General features: G+C 42.2%; 1 protein-coding gene and 1 long non-coding RNA gene across 3 annotated transcripts in view; one reads left to right on the forward strand and one right to left on the reverse strand.

Moving 5' to 3' along the window:
* LOC125329817 overlaps positions 1–4443 on the reverse strand; it is a 41384-nt gene extending 36941 nt beyond the window's left edge. The window contains exon 1 of the long non-coding RNA XR_007205283.1: positions 3948–4443. This is a non-coding gene — a long non-coding RNA (uncharacterized LOC125329817). The remainder of the gene's footprint in view (positions 1–3947) is intronic.
* Positions 4444–4599: 156 nt separating this feature from the next.
* NEK7 (NIMA related kinase 7) overlaps positions 4600–20808 on the forward strand; it is a 70054-nt gene continuing 53845 nt past the window's right edge. For both annotated transcript variants that reach the window (XR_007205282.1, XM_048312194.1), the window contains exons 1-2: positions 4600–4707; positions 17122–17206. Coding sequence is in view for 1 of the 2 variants with exons in the window: in XM_048312194.1 (XP_048168151.1) it covers positions 17150–17206 (57 nt within the window). In the remaining variant the exon portion in view is untranslated. The remainder of the gene's footprint in view (positions 4708–17121; positions 17207–20808) is intronic.

The following is a 20808-nucleotide window of genomic DNA, read 5'->3' on the forward strand; positions in this document are numbered from 1 at the left end:
CAAAATGTAGTTTTCTTCATTACCAGTAAGCTAGGTTCGGCTAACTGTGCTCACTACAACATACAAATATTTTCTTCCTTCAGTTAAACAATAACACATGTATTAAGATAATACATCAAAACAGCAGTGTGCTAGAGCAAAGAAAAATTTTGAAAAAAAGAACTGTATTTTACTGTGATTATGTATATAGAACCAAATTTTAGGAAAAGGTATTGCACAGTACTTGATATAGCTCAGTACTGATTCTTTCTTTTTATTGCAGTGCAGCTTAATTTCTCTAAGCAATTTTAGTGAAGGTTTGTCGAGAAGTTTTACTGAAATACAGGAATCTCCTATTATCCAAGTTCCCTGTTTCCACATACCTTTCCAAAAACTCTCACAGGTTTCTGTGGTACAAAGGGATTCCCTGTAGGAACTTCTCATAATATCCACATACGCAAACCATTTTTCTATCCTGCAGGCTTCCTGCTTCTCATGTGTTTGGAAGAGGTTTATAATAAAGTTTTATACCATTACTAACATTTTCCTTCAAATACTTTTGGTCTGCCTTTTACAGTTTTACATTTAGCTTGCCAGAGGTTTTGCTATTTTCTGTTTTTCTCATCTGAACACAGTGTTTTTTAGGAGTTCCTTTTCCTTTTTAATAATATCCTTTATTCTCATGTAGGGCTCTGGTAGTCTTTTGGAGACCCTCTAACTGGCTTTGACAGATGATAGATACTTACTCAGAAACTCTAATACAGGTCATTTCCTCCTAATTTACTTTTAACAAACTTCCTTGATTTTATATAGTCCTCTTTGCAACATTCACTGTTGCTATGGTACGTTTATTTGGCCTTTTCACTTCTACAGGGTTTTTGAATTTGAATATATTATGATCAAAATTCTAAAACAGTTCTTTGATATAGAAATTCTGAAGAACGTCTGGTGCCCTGCTTGATACAAATCAGGAGCTCTCCAAGCTCCCCTGGATTGCTCCATTTAATGATTTATGTTGTCTAAAAGCTTAAGTTCTGCATAAAGCCCTATCATAATATTTATCCAGGGCAAGTATAATGGAGATCTCTTTACCCCTGCCTTCACAGCCTTTCTCATTTCCCCATCCATGTCGCAGGCAGCTATCCTAGCCTTTTTACTTTTAGTAACAAAGAACCAGGAGAGAGGGAGACTTTTCAGGCTTCAAGGACTTAGAGCAGAGCAGTTGCTCCTTTTGATTAATTTCCTGTAGTTTATTGATTTGAAGAACCTGAAGAATTGTTAACCAGTGAGCTGTTATGTTATGTTCCTATCTCTGTGACCTCAAAGACATCTATCCCCATCCTCCACTGTCCTAGTGAGCTCTTTTGCCTGAAAGTTTTAAAGTTTTCATATCTATATTTCTCCTGAGTCTTCAGTTTATTCTGTTAATGAACATCTCAGGAGTCTCCAGCTGTACAGAGGCCTGGATAATAGCGGAAGCAAGTTAAGAACAATCCAGGGAGCTGGGCTAAATGTTTGAATTCCTGGTTGATTTTTATGTTGTTACCTAACACTCTCTAGGTGCTTTCAAGTCTAGCAGCTTAGTCCTGACAAAGAACACTGTTTTCAGAGACAATCCAAGTGTCACATTGCCATCCCAAATAATACCCTTTGTCATCATTTGATATCTTTGATATTCTCAAACCCTGACTATATTTATAGGTTATATATATTCACAGATTTCAATGATCAGAAGAAGACTGGTGCAGCTTTCTTAAATCAATGCTGATATGTAAATAGATTAATAATAGCATGGCTAATGAAGTGTAGCATCCACTGATAAACAGGGAGGTCCCTGTTCCTTCTGTCTTTGGCCTGTTCAATTCCAGGTCTAAATCATTTGCTGCCAACACCTTCAGAAGTTGCTAAGACTTAGGGAACAAGCCATGTTCTCCCTCACAGATTCCTAATTCCAGTCTTTGTCCATTTTCTCTAATCCTTTGCTAGCTGGTTAGGCAGTGTCCCCTCTGGCCTCTGAGAGAAGCATTTGCCAGAGATAAGCCTGCTCCTTAACAATCCCTAAGGCTACTGGATCTTCTGGAGCCTCTTCTGCCTTTCTGATTCTGTTTGATATAAAGTCTCCATTACAGGGAATACTAGACAAATTTATTTAACTGTAAATGTGCATTGAAAAGCAAAGAAAAACATCCTTCTATAAATAAACATTTGTACAACCCAGGTCTGAAGAGGATCTTCTGTGGTATGTGGAAGATGTGTCACTCTGCCAATTTAAAATTAATGGGGGCAGTGTAGTTACATTTATATGAAAGCCTGTTTGCCTGGTTGTGATGATGAACTAATTAACTAAAGCAGACTATTCAGTTTTAGGTTCTCTGAGTCCCAAGCACCAAGAATAAAATGGAAACAACCATCTTCTAAGAAAGATAAGGTTGGAATACAGGAAAGAGGAGATGTTTCAGCAATTGGTAATGTCAGGCTAAAGTAGCCATTGGATTCAGGTGACTAAAGAGAGAAGTCAAAATATTATTCAACTGTACAGTGAAAAAGCAGCATGGAGAAAATAAAGGAAAAAGAAAGAGCACTGAGTATAAAAATAGGATGAAAGAAAAAAAAATCCAAATACAATCAGATTAAGCAAAGGAACACAGTGAGAAACCTACTGTAAGAAAGGCAAGTAGGCCCTGGGTTACTCTCTTCTTATGCATGAGCCTTCAAATGCTACCTAAGTCTAGATTGTGAATTGCTCATTTTCCATTTAATAGAGTTTAGAAAATAGCAATAGCTGGGTGTTATAGTACTAATTGCCTTTACCTGTGAAAAAATGAGACCTAATAAGACTCAGTATTTTACAGTCAGCTATACACCACATAACAATCTCTCCTTTTTCCATCAGAGGTTTTGCAAATAGGTGACTACCTCACACAACCCAATTTCTGGTTGAGGCTGAAGAGATTTTGGAGATGGGAAACAGTCAGTGGAATTGCTGATTGTAATTCTTTTGAGTAACTTCTTAACATTACATGGCAGATCTATCACTCTTTGGTATGTGGGGAGCCCTGAAGTATTGCACTTTCTACAAGAAAACAATCCAGGGAATTCTTGTTCAAGAAAGTGTATTTGCAAGACAGTTTATCCACAAAAAAAAAAAAAAAAAAAAAAAAAAAATCTCTTAATCACATTATTTTGGAATTCATTCTTTTGGACTATCTTAAAGAAATACAAAATGCACATCAAAGGGGAAGGTTATAGGGTATGTCTGATTCCACAGCCTGGGTGGTCACCTTGTTACTGTATTTGGCCAGTGGCATCGAATGCCCCAATGCTAACACAGGGGCAATGTGCAGAATGATTAACAAATCAGAGAAATGAGAGCCAACAAAAACGATTTCCTTTCAAATTTCATTAAGACTTTGTATCACTGGAGACACTGCAGATGTCTCAAAGCTGAAAATTTGCCTCAAAAACACATATAATTTTGTACACAGGGAGGCGAATAGACTTTTTCCAGACACACTGGCCCATTTCCTACTTATTTTGCAAGGTTTGAATCAAGTATTACTTTACCTGTTACAAGGGAAAGACTGCAGCAAAACCTCAAACTGCAACGAGAACTTAAGTTTTGCTTTGGAAAAATCAGGTACATCTAACTCAAGATAATTTTAAATTACTCCTTTCTCTTTTTTAAATTACTGGAGTGCCTTTTACAGAGGGCTTCTACACCTGAGGAAAAAGTTATTTGATCACAGTAATCCATAACCTTACTGGGGAAACTGTGGTCAGCTTTCATACTTTTTCCCCATCATTGGTTCTTAAGGCTTCTCTTCTGTGTAGTTAATTGCCTTTCCTTGCACTGAAGCACGGTAAACTTTCAGCAGCCTGAAAAACCGTAGTATTCTGGAATTCAGTATTTTTTAATCTACTTAAACCCAGTACTGTTGCAAAGTAGAAACTGGAGGAGCAGGACTCACCAAGAGTCTGGTCTTTTTTGTTCCCGTCACTTTTATTTCTCCCAGTATAGCAATAAGGAGTTTGTGTCACTTCCAGATGATGTACTCAGTTAATATCGAATGTCTCGCAGAGTGAGTACCACACCTCATACACAAAATGAGCAAGTCTGGTGGCATGCTGCGTTTTCAAATCTGGCTGGGCCCAAGCCTTAGACCAGTGCTGTTCAGAGCAGTGCAGAGAGGCCAGTCCCTGCTCCAGAGGCTGGACCTGGTGTCCCTCCCGTTCCCAGCCGCTCCTGGTTCGGCTCGGGCGAGCGGCGCTGCCCGTGCCCGCTGCGTTACCGCAGTGCCTGGGCCCCGTGTGCTCCATGGCACGAACACGCTGGGATAGGCACTCCCTGTCTCACCGCACTTACAACCCCGGTCACTTCCAGAGGAGCTGCGGGTTCCCCGCGGACAGCCGGCCCTGCCCGCCGGGACCGATCGCAGGCGCCCCGCCGGACCCCGCGCCTCCGGCCGGGCGGGGGGAGCGGAGCGAGGCGGGGCCCGGCGGCCGCCCCGCCCCATCCTCGGGGATGCCGGGATGTTTACGGGCCTGGCAGGAGCGGCGGGGGGCGGAGAGCAGGTCGGGGCTGCCGCTGGTGCCCGCGCCGCCCGCCAGGAGCCCCGCTAGGCGCCCGCCGCCGGCGCGGCCCCGGGCCCGAGGCGCCGGAGAAGCCGGGGAGGAGGGGCGGCCGGTCCCGGTCCCTCGTGTCAGGAGCAGGCGGAGCCAGGCTGCCCGGTGAGCGGGGCGGCAGCGGGGCCGTGGGCAGCGGCGGGGCCGGGGAGTCCCGGGGGTTCGGGCTGCGAGCCGGCGCTGCCGGAGCGCTCCCCCCGCCGCGGGGGTGCCGCGGTCCCGCCTCCCGCCGCCGCCCATTGGCCGCGGGGCTGCGGCGCGCGGCGCCATTGGCTGCGGCGGCTGCCGCTCCGCCCGCCGCGTGGGGAGGGAGCGGCGCGGGGCCGCTGCGAGAAAGTTTGTGCGCGGCGCTGGGGCGGCACGGCCGCGGCGTGGGGCGGGATGGCCGCGGGCTGCGCCGCGTCCGGGCACCTGCCCTGCGGCCGGAGCGGCGCCGAGCCGCCGTGCGCCGGCAGGGCAAGCGGCGCCCTGAGCGCTGCGGTGGCCTTTCGCCCGGTGGCGGCTGCCGCGCTGCCTCCGCTGAGAGGAGCGGGCGGCTGGGGGCTCTTCCCGGCGGCCTCGCCACTGGCCTCAGCCTGCCTGCGGCCCGGCCGCCCTCCGTACCTCTGCCGCGTCGGGCTCCTCGCGTGCTTGCCGCAAGCGGAGCTGCTTTCCGTGATGTTCCTGGTCGTTTTCCCCTTGTTTCCTCCAGGCTCCCGTGCTCTCCTCTCTCTTGGGGGTGGGTGTCAGGCGGATGCTCCCCGGGGCAGCCCAGCGTGGGGGTTTCACACGGCACCGGGTGAAATCAGTGCCGGCACCGGGAGCCGCGGCCCTGCGGCTGCGAGAGGGGCAGCCCCGTCCCCGGGGGTCCGGCGGCCTCTGCCCCGCGCTTCCCCGGGAGGGCGCCGGGGCTCCCCGGCCGGGCCCTCCCGCGGCCGCAGCGCGTCCTCCCTCCCTCCCTCCTCCCGCTGCCGGGCCGCCCGCAGTGCGGGGTTTGCCCGCCCGGCTCCCCGGGGCCGTCCGGGGCTGGGCAGAACGGAGACCTTGTGGGAAACGCTGGAAGGGAGGCATCCTCCGTCTGGGGAGTGAGTGTCCCCTCCTTCACCTTTCCGAGTACTCAGGCTCGGTTATCCCGGTACCGGCCCCGAGTTCCTTTCAGTGTCCATGCGACACTGCGTGGTTTTAAGGTTCTGAAGTTGAGAACGCTGTTCTTTGAGCGGAATGTGCTTTGATTTGCGCTGCATTTTGTGAGGAGCATCACTACTTGAATGGTAAAACTATTTAAGATAATCACCCTACTTCTGGTAAAAGATGATGAGGGGATATGTGTTCATTGATGGCACAAATATTTAATTCTTTATATAAAGATAAAAACTTTCTAAATGCTTTTTCCCTTCTTGCACGCACTGAATGGTAACTTTTGTCACCTTTTGAAGTGATAGCAGTGTTTCCTCAGATTGCAATAGTGGCATCACTTCTCAGGAAAGGTCACATGTGCACAGTAATTTCACTGAATGTACAGGGTATATTGCCTATATAAAGTTGTATTACAAGCTTAAGATGCAGAAGTTGCAGTTTAATCTATAAAATACATACTCTGGATGATTAGTTTGGATGGTTAGATTCACAGATTGGCTAAATCAGGAAGAACAAAATTTAATTTTTTTTTTTCCAGGCTGTTCAGGAGATAACTCATGTGTTGCAGTGCTGTAGAAATGTCTGTATTTAAACTACCGACTTACACTGTCTTGAGAGAGACAAAATGAAATGGAAAACAGTTATTAGTTCATGGCCTGTGGAAAACTTAGAGGCAGGAAAACTGTGATGTGTTCTGGAAAGAGGGAAACTTACAAGCAATGTCTGGCAGCTTTAAAGTAAGAACTTAAAGCTGTGTTTGTTATTTTTAAGTTTTTTGATACTGGAAGAAAGAATAATATTAAGAGCACTTGTTCTTTAATTTCAAAACATGAAGATACTATATTTAGAAATACCTGATGTTTGGGTAGATGGCTTGTCAAAGCACACTTAGAGATTGTTCACTGTAAGCATGGAGATACCGCCTTTCTCATAGATATCTTGTATTCAACATACCATTTAGTCATTGCAGTAAAAAAAATAATTTGAGAACAAATCAAGGAATTTTATTCAACCAAAAAGCCTTTTTTAATTGACTTACCACAACGCTTCCATGGTCTACACAAATTAGATTAGTAGATTCCCATCCTCACCATGGAAGGTTGTTTCAAAAGAAGAAAAAAATATAACATTTTAGAGCTCATGGGAAAGCCTGTAAGTAAATGAGAAAGTCAAATGAAAAATGACTTGCAGGAAGTCAGTTGCTCATTTTACTGTGACCTGTGGTATCTTCTGAACTGTAAGATAGAGCCATATAAGCCCATCCGTGCCTTTCTTTTTTTGTGCAAGAGTTGTGCTCAGTTGCACTAAATGTAGCCAGTCCTGTGTATTTGAGCACATAGACAATCTGGTGAGGCAGTTTGTTCATAAATACACCCCATTCACGTTTAATTAGCTTAGTGCAGTACTCTCTGCATTTATACTGCCGCTAAATTCAGTTTATCACCATCAGTTCCTTGCTGCCTTCTGAAGTTTGACATTGTTCCAAACATCTGTGCTGGATAGTTGGTTGAGTTCATGTTACCTTGGGAAGTCCCTTAGGAAAAGTGCAACTGCACCAACTTCTTTTCTACCTTCAAGGGAAGTTTTTGGTTATTTGGTGTTTATCCAAAAATCCCTCGTGATTTCCAGGGAGTAGGGTTTAGGAGAGGGTGGGGATTATCCTATGAAGGTTGATACTGTGGGTATTCGTAGGAGTTAACTGACTAATTCCCAGAGAATTTGTTCAGTTTATCTGCGTTCCATGTACTTTGCAACAGAGATGAAAATAACTGACCAAAATACCAAAGTGGTGATAAGGGCAGCCTTTAGAACACTGTTTTGCTGTATTTATCACCATTTGACTTCCCTGGCCACGTGGGGAGGAACTGAGCCCTAGACTGAAGTGCATCATCTCACTTTGTGTTTCCTTAGTAAGTATTAAAGTGATTCTTCCTGTCAGGGTAGTTAAAAAAGCTGCAGAGAAGCAATGCTGTTACAATGAGTTGCTTCTCTGGTGAAGAGACTCCTGAGCATTTGTCTCAGGCATGTGAAACATAACTGTGATTCAGTCATGGATTTTGTACCTAGGAAATGCACAGTATTTCATGTGCCATTACAACTAGTTGGGCATACAGCGCTTATTTATGCAAGGGAATTTGTTATAAAATTTTAAACAACACATTAAAAAGAGGAATTTGTAAGAAAATTCTATGAACAATCACATTAAAACCTGATTGCACATAGTTAATCTTGCAATATTAGTGACTTTTGTTTTGCATTATAGGTAACAAAGTAAATAGACTGTTTGCATCATGCGGCATTTGGGAGCCTGCATTCAAGCCTCTTCAAGCTGCCGGGAATGATTTATAACAAAGTTATTGCTGTCTTGTTTAATAGCAGTATTTATGTTGGACCAGATGAATTACTTCACAATGTCATAAAAGTTCATGTGGAGCTTGTAGATTAGATTGTTGCTGAAGCCTTTGGGAGGTATTTGAATTAGGTGCTGTGAAGTGTTGATGAACCAGTCTTTTTCAGTTCATTTCAATTTTCTGTGGTTAGTGTACAGAGCTTACGAAATTACTGATTTTGGTAGCTGGAAGGCAAAAGTATCACAGGTGAACTAAAAGTTACTTCTAATAATAAGTAAAAATTTGTGGTGGGAAAACACATAGCCTTCTGCCCTGTAGAGGCCCTTCTTCTGTACCCTTTTTGTCCTCATCTGAGAGCAAATCCAAAAAAGGAGTTGTCTTTGCAGCAGTGAACTTCCAGTCCTTGCACTGACTGAAATTCAGAATTGTGTGTGGGGTACGTGGGCTGTGTGTGAACTTTACAGAGACGAGCAGGACTTGAGGAGCACGCTGCAGGCAGAGTGCTGAACATACAGCTGGTCACTGAGCATACTCCAGAGACACAAATTGATCTTGCATCTCTTAGACAGTGGTGGTTTAATGTAAAACATACACACAGCTGCAAACTTGAGTGTTGGCTTGCCTCTGAAGTGAGTGTGCTGGCTGCTGCCTGCTTTGCTTCTCGACCCACGGTTCCTGGATTACTCGCTACTGTCATGTGTGCTTTCAGGAGTCCAGGGTAATGCTGCTCAGAGGATCACAGAAAGCCTGTTAAACATGGCTGGTGTTTCTTTTCTGGTTCTTTATAGTGCTTCATTCACTTTATCATCTTTGGGGTAGCAGATTTTAAACTATATACTACAGATGAATTTTTTCAACTTGAGAATGTGCATCTAACACCTGCAGTAAGGTGTCTTGTGCTGCTTTCTAAAATACTGAGACATTTAAAGAGTGTGTGGAATTTATTGTTACACGTGTTCTACTTCACCTGTAGCAGCATGGACATTGTCAGCCAGAGGTGTTGCAAAGTCGTGTCCACCCAGCCTTGCAATCTGGATGTATTTTCCCTGCACTTAGCCATAGTGGGTTTATCTGACAGTGGTTCCAGTCTTTTCATGTTTCTTGTGTTTTTAACTCTTGTTTGAATCTCAGCTGTTTACACTTTTAGTAAAATCTCTTCAGCATCTCTTTATGAACAATTTGGCTCTACAGATGTATTTAAAGCCATGCCTTCATTAGGACTCCCTCTCTGTGTGTGAGCTGTGAGGTTCTGGGCTTGTAAGGGTTTCTGAATAATACTTTAGCTTCCTTTAGCTGAAAATCTTAGGTGTTTTTTTTTTTTTTCTTTTATTTTATTTTCCTTTTTCCAGTTTAACTTGTTACCCTGGTTTATGGTCCTTGCATTAATTTTGTTTCCTAGTTCTACTTTCCTGTACAGTATTTTGTTGACAAAACTCTTGGCTTGGTGTTGAGTGAATTGCCTTCTCTCCGTTCTGGCTCTTGCCTTGCAGTTACAGCTGTAAGTGCTTGTTCACCTCCCTGCTAAGGATGAAGCACAGCTAAATGTGGTGAGCTAACTTACTAGCACACTGTTGCCAGAGGGAAGATGTTCTGTTTCTTCTACAGTCCCTTTCTTGCATCTCCCATCCCTGAACTTCCCCTTCTTGCTTTTTTCCCTGGTGCTCAGCAGACTCCCCCACATGCTGGTTCTGCTCACTGCTTGCAGAGCAGAAGCCCAGCCGCATTAGGGAGTTGGATCAGCTCAGCAACAGGGCCAGAGAGTTCAAGATGGCAGTGTGGCAGAGAAAGAAAGATCTTTTGTGTTACTGAGCTGTTAGACTGACTTGTGTAATTGCATGTTAGAGATATAATTTGGTGGTAGATTCAGTTGCTCCAAGTTAGCTGGGGCTAGAGCAGTCCTGTGTCTTCCCCTCTGTCTTTTGCCATCACAGTTCTGTCCTTGTCTCTGCAATGGTATGATTCAGGGAACTGAACTGGGAAAAAGTGACTTTGTCAAGGTTAGTTTTCAGCTAGGTTTATTTTGCTTACCAGGAGTCTGGGTAACTACAGAAACCCCACTGGAAGGAAGAGGGTTTAGGAATCATGGCTGAAGGCAGGGGAAGCGGCAGCATCACATCATCAGTTCATGCTGCCTTAGAACTGCTTGCTTACAGAGGCAGGAGCATAGCTGAGTGTGGTGTGGGCTGAGGGTTTGCATGTTGATATTATCATGTTTAGATACAATGCATTGTTCCCTGCAATACTTCTCACTGTGACATTATTGTGATCTACCTATGTCCTTTATAACTGGTTATTGAGTATGAAGAAGTGGGTTATCAAATTTCTATCAGGTGAACAGAAGCTAAATGAAAAATTCAGAAGCTTGCTGCTCAAGCAGTTTCAGTTCCTGTTTCTTTTTCAGTACATAAGAAATAACAAACAGTTCAATAAAGGGCAAGTCAGGGCATGTATTACCCTTTGAGAGCACCTTGCAAGGTAGGCAATCTACTTGAGTGATATAATTGAAATGGAGAGGGAGAAGTAAACAAACTAACTTTTAAAATTGTGCAAATAAATGAAGAGGAATGGAAGCGGACTTGTGAAGCAGGAGAGCTTCAACTTTCATCTTCTAGTCAGACAGCACTGACAGAGCAAACTCTCAGTAGCTGGGGAATGACAGTGACTGGCGTGTGTGTTTTCAGGGCTAGAGTGAAAATAAGCCTGGTAAGTCAGGCCAAATGAATGAGAAAATTGAGTATGAACTCCTAGTGTATTCTTTTTACTTTTTTCCAAAAGGATTATTTGTGTATGGCTGCTCCTGCTCTCGCTAAAACCAACTTTTACCCCAGCTTAACTATATGTGTGTTTTTTGACTGCTTTGACTGGACTGCCCATGAGTAGGGAATTTGGACATAAATTGGCTGGAAAATGCAGTATTTCAAATTAGGTAGTAAACATCTCTTTGTAGATTAACGGCTGCTGGGAATTTGTATTGTTCAGATTCAAGGCTGTCCCTACAGAGGGGAGGAGTGCCTTGCCATCCTGTGGGGAGTATTGATCTGGCTTTTAGGAACTGCTTCTAAAGTAAAACTAATCCTTCCTGAATATAGATGTATATGGTTCTGTATTGAATCACTTTCAGAACTTTAAAAGTTGCATATACAGCTTCTCTCTGATGTGGATGCTGCTGCAGAGACTATGACAAATGGGTATATGTTTTCTACACTTTAGAAGACTTTTTGAGTTTTTTGGACAGCATGAAGCAAATATTTGCTATTAGCTGACAGTGGAAAAAAAGAAATATTCTGTGCACATACACAGGTGTAGGTTCATAATCTGTGTGTATAGATGTGTGCACATATTCTTACTATGCATATATACAATGTTTATATATATGTATGTATACCAATAGGGATAAGTGACATTTTATTGTGATAATGGTTAACTTGGTCTTCCAGTAGTGAGTTTGCTCTGTCCCTTGTCAGTTAGTCTTGCCAGAGTTCAAGTGGGTACCAGCTTAAATGCATTTTGCATTATTAATGCCTGCACATAAAAATATATACAAATATAAACATTATAAACTGCAGCCTACCCCTGAGTTGCCAGCACTGAGTGAGTGCTGAAGAGTGTTGATCAGTGTTGATGACCTGACAAAGTGTGGGCTGAGTTCGACCACCAAGCCAGTTCTGTCCAGTGGCCAAGTTTTTGCCTTAAAGAGGTAAAGAATGACTGTTAAGACAGTCTGACTTACAAACCAGTTCTGTGGTTGGTTTTACCCTGCTCATATCAAGCTGAAGGGCCATGCTGTTACTTCTGGGTCTGAAATTTGCCTCGTCCCACAAGGTCTGTGGCTTTGGAGCTGGGAGGTTGTGTCAGTGTGACTCCAGGTGTCAGAGAGCAGTGCTGGGATCAGACTGGCACGCTTGGGCTGCCTGGCACACACTCTGGGATTGACACTGGTGCGGTGGGCTGCGGAATTGTGTGTCGGACATTCAGGAAGGCATTTGGAAATCTGAACGCTTGTTTCCACAGCACACAGCTTTTTTTAGGTTCAACCAGGGTGACTGTTTGAATGTTCTACCTACGTTTAAATTGTGCTTTTGGGTAGCTGAGAGTTGATACGTGGTATAAGCAAACAGGAATATTTCTTTAGCCTGTGTTCTTACATGCAAACATAGTATTTATTTGTGGTGTTGGGTTTTCCCCCCCAACCCTCAGCTGAGGCTGATCCTTATCTTTGAATTTAGTAAAGACAAATGAGAAATTTGGTGATATAAAATTTTTCATTTTAAATCTATGTTAGATTCTGAAGAATCTAACTTGACACAAAATTTACAAAAAAATGAGTGTTCAGGGTATTAGATGGATAGTTTTTTCTGGAGAGCCTTGTCTCCAACCTAACTAAAATAATGGTTATAGTAAAAACTAAAAATACCTGCCTTAATTGATGGTGTAATGCAGAAGTAAACATAGTACATTCCATCCTTTGAGAACAGAAATTGACTGTGTCCGTGATGAGCACATCCTGAACCGGTGTAACTCCATGTTTCTCTGTGTTAGCAATTTTGTGAAGTAGTTACAGCTATATTTTACAGAAAATAAAGAAGACTGAGCTTCTCAGATTCTCAGCAGAACTGTAACATTCTGAACATTCTTTTAAGTATATGCTCTTTTCCTAAAGCATAGCTGTTTCTGCTTTGACATTGATTACTGTATGTTCTCACTTAAGATGCAAAATTGACAAACAAGTGCATAGCGAGTAGCTAATGGAAACCATGTATATTGAGACTATTAATGATGTTTTCTACAGGAAAACGTATTTTTTTGTTGTTGTAGAACTGCCATCTGTTAAAGGAATAACATTTTTGCCTAAATCCTGTGAAATGTATTTCAATGTGAATGCTGTATGGACTTGGAGCTATGAAACTAGTTCTTAAAAAGCATGTTTCATGTGATTAAGCAGTGCATTTAAGCTTTTTCTCCTGAAATAATTTGATCATGTTTTTAAAGACATAGTTGCTAGACTTAAATCACAAGGGCTTCAAGTTTTTCCTAGGTTGTTTTTTTTCTTTTTTTAATGTTATTTTTAAATACTTTCCAGTGAAAGGAAAGCGATGAGCTCTGGCTCCTGTTCCAGGAGTGGGTCCTCCGCTCTGATTGCACTGACAGCCGTGGGTAGTCTTGCCTCTCCTCTGGCAGGCTGCTGGAAACCACCTGGAAAGCTGAGTGCTGACTGTGGGACGTTGCTTGGCGTGTAGGAGTGCGCTCCTGCCTTTTGGGCTGCTTTATAGCTTTTCATAATCTTCAGATGTGTGGGCAGATACCCGATTGCTTTGACAGGTGGCCACTGAGGAAGTGAATGAGGACAGTGAGGCCTGTTTGTGAAGGAAGGAAAAGGTGTTGCTCCCATTTCAGGCACTTGGAGTTTGATGGTCTAGCTTACTGGAGAGGGCTCCTTTTCTGCCTTGTGGAGTAAGAGGAGTTGCTATGCCTTTGTGATTCCAAATGAAAAATTGGTACTGTTGTCTGTCCCCAGAAACTTATTCTGCATCCTTTATGTGTAGGTGCCACCTAATGTTTTGATCAACTGAAAAAGTCAAAGATCTAAAATATTAGCAGTTAACCAAAAGTATTAACTATAATTTTAAAGTGTTAGGTTGTCCAAATCTAAATGATCTTCATGTTCAAAACAGTCAACATCATGTTTGCAAGATGAATGGTTCAGAAAGTTTGTTTTGGTTTTTTTTTTTTGCAAGTGATGTGGTGAAGGCAGGGAGTCCTTTCCCCCCATGTGATTTGACAGTACTGAAAAACACAAGTTGCATTTGGAGGTATTGGGGGGTGCTGGTATAGTTGACTCAACTCATCTGTTGCCTCTTTTCTGTGAACCTTTATATATCAGGGTGATGGCTTTGCAGAAGGTGGTCACTGTATTACTTGTTTAAAGAGGTGACAGACATGTCACAAATAGATGTGTTTATGTATTTACATTTCAATTTTAAGCAAGCTTGGACTCTTTTGGGTATTTTTAGTGTCCTGTAAATTAGAACTTGAAAACCATCTTTGGAAGAGACGTAATTATTGCCTCAATTGAAATTTAAAGATGAACAATATTACAGCACTATGTTTTGACCTCTGGAGTTAATATTAAGGTGAAAGGCATGCGTCACAGTGAAAAAAGTCTTCAAGCAACAAAATCCAATTCTTACTTATATTGTGTCTTATAGTACAAAAGATTTACTTTGCATCCTTGGCATTCTTTTGCGTCTTTGGGATTTTGTATGATCAAAATGCCACATTTCTCTAAAATATGAATCTATCATGCAGTGCAGTCTTTGAAGACGAAAAATTAAAAAATTAAAATAACTTTTACATATGGACATAAAATACTCGTCTTTCTGCAAAAGCAGCAACAAATCCACGAGTTAATAAATCTTCTGTGCTTTGTGGGTAGAATGTTTTACCTCTTTGGTTTGCTTTGGTTTTATTATAAAAACAAGCCACAGAGGGCAGAGCGACTGGCAGTGGTAATAATATAACTTCTCCCATTTCTGCTCTTTTCCCAAATTTAACAAGAAAAGAGAGACACAAATTTCTGAACATGTCAGTCAGTTCCTCTGACCTTTCAGACAAGGTGAGTGGGTTGTATATTTCCTGAATCAACATACATCATCTAAAAATTTCAGCTTACATTTCATTAATCCTGGGTATATATTTGCAATGAAGGGTAAAGGTTTTTTTCTTTACTTCTTTTCCCTTGGCATTTTGAAGCAAATGTGTGACCCATAGGAATTACCTATTGGTGCATTACACGGTCAAAATCTTGAATATTGAAACATATTAGTAAAACACCACAAAACCTTCAGTAGAAATATTGATGCTATTGAAAAGAGTAAAATTCATATAAAGATAAAATAGCACTTCAGAAAAAAATTATTGCCTTCTTAGCAGTGATAGAAGGACCTCTACAACAAGAAATTAGCAGAAGATTCCTTAAGTTTGCTGTACATTCCTCCCCTGGGATTTGTTGCAACTGCATCAACCCCTGTGAATCTACCTGAAGAACTTAGATGAAGTTTTGTGACAACAGTTTAATTTTCAGTGCTGTTGTGTTATGATTTCTTGCCTTGGAGGGGAGGTTGTATGGGAGATGTTTTAGAGCTTGTAAAAAGTGTCAGTATTGGTGTCCTAGTGTTGGCTGAAAGATTGCCTAGTCAGTGGTGTGCACTTCTCTGCCAGCTGATTCCCCCTTTCTCAGCATGATCATTCTGACAGTCTTGGAAATCTTGGCAATTCCTACCTCTTCTCTGCTTCTCACTTTGGTTTGGTAATTGATTTTTTTTTTTTCCTCTTGACCTGCCTGAAATTGCATTTTTTGGATCTCCTTTGTCTTTGAATCACTTACAAGTAATACAAAACAACAGGAAGCCCCAACCTGTATGCTTTGTATGGAAATATGATGGATGGGAAGGCAAAGCCTAAGGGGACCTTTGGTTGCTCTGGAGGGTGGCTGTGGTTTGGTGTTAGGAAGAGCTGATGGAGCTGGGATGGCATGTAGGTTACTGCTTTCAATGGGCCAGGGAGAACAGATCGCTAATGACTGATTTGTGTGTGCAGTCCATTGCATACTACACAAGGGCAGTGCCGGAGAAACTCTGCAGAGCTGCTTGGTGACACTTTTGTCTGTTAGTGATGTTACCACAACAGTGCTGTAAGAATGACAACAGTACTGCGGGCACAAGCCATTCATTAGTTTCTTGAATGTTTTGCAGTTGGCTTTGAAAGACTTTTCTAAGGTTTTCTGCTTTCTGTTGAGAGTTATTTCTAACCCTTTGAATATCTAGAGAAATTACTGGGAGTATTTGTGCATGTTTTAACAGCTATTGGAATCTGTGTGGAGTGTAAAAAAAACAGCTTTGTACATGGAAGTACATAGGTTTAGCAGAATAAATTTATTACAGGAAATTTCCTCATGTTAAACATTAAATGGTGTCAGAAAAAATGCTCTGTGTCTGTCTCCTGAACATTCAGGATTTGGAGCAGGGAATAAGAAAACAATAAATTGAAAAGCAAGGATAATACTCCTGTCAGACACATGATTCTTGTTCCTCTGAAGGTCTTGGCAGGTTTGACCAGGTAGTAAGCAGGGATACTTCGTCTTTGTGTGCTGAAAAAGTTGTTCAGACCTTTCCTCTTAGTTTTGTATGAAAGCTTATTTCATCGTTTGCATTCGAAGCTGCCAGTGAACTTTGTGTTTTCTTCATCTGAACAGGGCTGGCCCTTGTAGGCATCAGTACCAGTGGGTGCTGCACCTGCTCCCCATCAGCGGTGCCTAAGAAAGGGTTCACTTCGTTGAGAAAAAAAAAAATCTAATGAGCATTTTCGTTTTTGTCTCTCCTGTTTTTCCTACTAATGATTCAGTGCATTTTGCAACTCTTGTTACTGGTCAAAGCCTTGTGTGTCTTTCTTGGGAACATGGCAGGCATCTTTCCTCCCATTTACTGATGGGAAATGAGAAGCTTACAGTAGAGAATGGAGGCTGTGCTTTTAACATGGTATTTCAAAGGCCTCCTAACCAGCTTGTCAGGATGTATTGTGTACATGTTTAGCTTTTTTTTCTATTTAGATGGAACTGTTCTTGCATACTCCCTAAAACCAACAGATAAATCAGTGCAAATAAGCAGTATGTGTGCTGCAGTTGTAACTCTTCTGCTGATCTGCTGTTTCCTGTGCTGCCTGTAGGTCAGACATCTACATAGTTAAACAAGTGGTTGGTGCCCCTTGAAGAGTAATGGGATGATGCAGCATTTATCAGACAGAGTCATTTGTCTGGTGCAATTTAATTCACATTATTTAATAATAAATTCAGATGCCTATAGTAATTTATTTCATTTCACAGAACAGCTAAACATAAGAAAACCTCCTTCCCCAAGCAGTGCAGAGCTGGTCTAGTTAAACGTTCCTAAACTCAAGCCTACAATTGAGAAGATTAATTCCTTTATTCTTTTGCTGATGTTCATTAATCATAAATATGGACTGAATTACAGTGTAATGACCGTGTTTTTCTTTTCAGGACATAAGGGACGTTGTTGTGTGATAGAATGGATGAACAATCACAAGGGATGCAGGGGCCTACTGCTCCACCATTTCAGCCACAGGTACATATATCTGGTTTTTCAAAAATTTTTTTTAACTGTTACTTATTTCTTAAATAGAGGAAGAGATAACATTGTTTCCTGTGGTAACGCAGAAACTGTAAAAAGATAGAATATATTCTGGTGATCTTGAAATTAATTACATGTCAGTCCAGTATTCCATAGAAAATAATTAGTTTTGATTTTTGCCTCCTGCTCCTTCACAGACTTTGAGGAGTTGCTGTTGTAGTGTGAGAAGGAAGCAAAGATGAAATCAGTTGTTTCCTTAAGAAATGTTGAGTTGTTAAACACTGTTTCAAAATTGTATCAGAAGTACCATATTTATTTCAGACTGTTGCCTTCATCTGTCTCTTCTTACGCCTCCTGCCAGTGATACTATATGAATTAGTGCCATTACCTGTTGAAACCAGGCATCAGGTTTCAACTCCACAATCTCCATAGATCGCCTCCCTTTCACTGTCTTGAAAAAAGTCTTTCCTTCAGATGAAACCTGTGTTTCAGCCCATGCCCCATCACCTCTTGTCCTGTTACAGTGCACCACTGAAGAGAGCCTGACTCTGTATTTTAACATGTGCTTTTCAGGAATTTGAGCCCACTGATGAGATTGCCCCTGAATCTTCTCTTCTGTAGGCTGGATGTTGCCAGCACTGTCAGCCTTTCCCCCTGTGATCTGTGCTGCAGAGCCCTGCTCATTTGTGGGCCTGTGCTGCACTTTGTCCGGTGTGTCTGTGTAGGGATGGCCCAGAGCTGGACACAGTACTCCAGACTCCAGGTGTGGTCCTGCCAGTGCTGAGTAGAGGGGAAGGATCATCTCCCTCCTCGCCTTCCTGGCACCACTCCTCCAAATGCAGCCCAGGACATCACTGTCCACCTCTGAATGTGTTGCTGGCCTGTGTTCACTTTGGTGTCCAGTGGGACCTGCAGGGTCTGGCCTGTGGAGCTGTTTTCCAGCAGGTCAGTGCTCAGCGTGTTCTGGTGCGTTGTGGGGTTATCGCAGCCCACATATGGGGCTTCCCACTTCCCTGTGTTGAACTGTGTCAAGGTCCTGTCAGCCCATTTGTGCAGCCTGTCAGGGTCCCCTGGGATGACATCAGGACCCTCTGGCACATCAGCCAGTCTTCCCAGTTTGTGTCATCAACAAACTTACTGAGATCGCACTTGGTCCCATCATCCAGATCGTTAATGACAATGTTGATCAATACTGGATTGAACCCACTGTTGATTCCTGAGGTACACTATTAGTTACAGTCCTCCACCCAGAGTCAGTGCCATCAGAAGCTCATTTGCTGTTTGGAATTAAGTGCCTGAAAGCTCTGTCAGAGTTTATCAACAAAATTAAAGCACTGTAGTCCCTTACATCACAAGGATGTTTTGAGAGTGCAGCTAGTACTGCCAAACTGCTTCCATATTGTAAAAGGATTATTGAGGAAGATAGAAAAATATGGATTAGCAGTCTGAGGCAGTAGACTCTTAAGTTCCAGAACTTCTGCAAGAGTAGAATGGGAGCATTTTAGCATCTAAATAGAGAAAAGCATTAATCTCTTACTAGACCTGAAAAGCCATGAAACAAAGGCAGCATATACATCCCTTACTCTTTCGGGTTTGTTTATTTTTTGTTTGGGGTGTGGTTTTTATGTTTGTTTTGGCATTCCCAAAGCTGACGAACAGTGGTTTATTAAGTCTCTTCTTATATGGAAGCATACCTCTGTTCAGTATTGCTATTCTGCTCTGTGCTTCCTTCTTTGCCTGTATTCCCCTCAGAACGAGGACTCAGAGCTCTGTGCAGTATTCAGTGTATACACAATAGACTTAAGTAGTGAAACATTTTGTTTTCTGTTTCATTCAGTTGCTTTTTCTAAAAATGTCTGGCTTGCTTTTTGGGGGTAACTGACCAATCAGTTTAACTTTTCATGGAAGTTTTTCAGTGGAGTTTTGTAGATCTTTTTCCTGTGTGGTGGTAGCTAATCTAAAAACAATGATTCACAGTCTTTAGGGTGGTATTTCCCATTAAGTTTTGGATTGGTAACCTTGAGATGCTAGTAAAGAGTACCCGGGTGGAAATCTCAGGGAATCTTCTGCAAGGCTTTGCAGTCATATTTTCAGCTGGTTGTCTGGATAAGTTTGGAATCTAAAGAAACTTTATTGCAGCATTATATGTATTCAATAGTGTAGTTTTCTTTGGGATTTCACTGGTAACTTTTCTAAGAAAATAACTTTTCTGCTGCTGTTTCTTGTCTTGGAGCTGGCTGTTAGGCTGAGAGGGAGCATTAAGCAGACTGAGTGAGCTTAGTTTTATGGGTTAGGAACCCTCACTGAAGGAACCTGGTTAAACATCTTTAGAAATGTGTGATGTGATTTCTTCCAGAGAAAACCTCAGGTAGGAAAAACCTGACTCCACTCTTAACTGCTTTTTAGAGTCTCTAAGTTGTTGCAATCCAACTGTTTGTTTGGTTTAGTTGTTGAACTGAATCTATGAGTAATTTAAAAATTGATCAAGTTGTTTTTTGAGTTTTATTTTAACAATCCAGATGAGTTTTTGGCTTGGTATAGTGCACTGGCATACAGTGATGGAGTAATACTGAGGAGGTTGCAGTGGGAGAGAACAAGGACCTCCTGGGCAGTCTTGCTCACTGGAGAAACTGATGTGTGCTGTGGGCTGGGCTCACTGATTGTAAGATGGGATATTTTGGTCAATAAAGACTTCGTTGGTTTCTTCAGTGTTGTCTTAACAGATGTGAGAAACACACTGTCTTTTTTTGTGCCTACCTAGGTCAGTATTGAAGTTCATCAATACTCTATGGGGCATGGAATGCTTTTGAAAATGTAAATCTCAAAGATGGTGGGGACTGAATGCAAATAGAAAGTTTTGGAGAAAGATTGAGGTAGAACATCTCTTGAGAGCTCTGGCTGAAGTGACAGCTACTGTCTGGCATATTTTTAGAAGTTAACTGTGATTGCCTTGTACTAATTTCTGCGGCCTTTCTGTGGATGCTTTCCTTCCCTGGCAGTGCTTTGCTAAATTGTCTATCAGCTGTTTTCTGAGATTGAAAGAAGTCTGAAAATGAGTAAGATGGTTTCTGTTGAAGATTGTCTCCATTTGCTTGTCATATAAATGAGCTCTTAATGCCATGATTAATTAAGTAGTATGGCATGATGTTTGTCTTTTCTCCAGTAGGAATGTTTAAGCTTATCTTTCCCCACATTTCTTCTCTGTGCAGGATTACAACTGAATGTATGGCTGAGATATGAAATTTACAGGAGTCAGTCTGTTCAGAGCAGGAAAAAGAATAACATTCTTGCAGTTTCAATACATTGCTTGGCCAAAAGTTTAAAAAATGAATTTGAAAAAAGGAAGCCACCCTGGTTATTTTAATGTTGTCAGATAGATATCTCTTCCATGGAAACTGTAATATTCCGAGTGCTCACTGATTTGCTTGGCAAATACAATGTAATGTGATCATTAGTGGAGTGTGTATAATCTGTTCCGTTACAGTCTCAGACTGAAGGAAATCTTTATCCTGCACAAGCTTATTCTCCACAAATTGCATTGTGGTGAGGAGAGACCCAGTGGTAGTTGGAGATGTGCAGCTATGTTGCTTCTCATG

The sequence above is a fragment of the Corvus hawaiiensis genome, chromosome 9 (assembly GCF_020740725.1).
Source record: "Corvus hawaiiensis isolate bCorHaw1 chromosome 9, bCorHaw1.pri.cur, whole genome shotgun sequence".
NCBI lineage: Eukaryota > Metazoa > Chordata > Aves > Passeriformes > Corvidae > Corvus > Corvus hawaiiensis.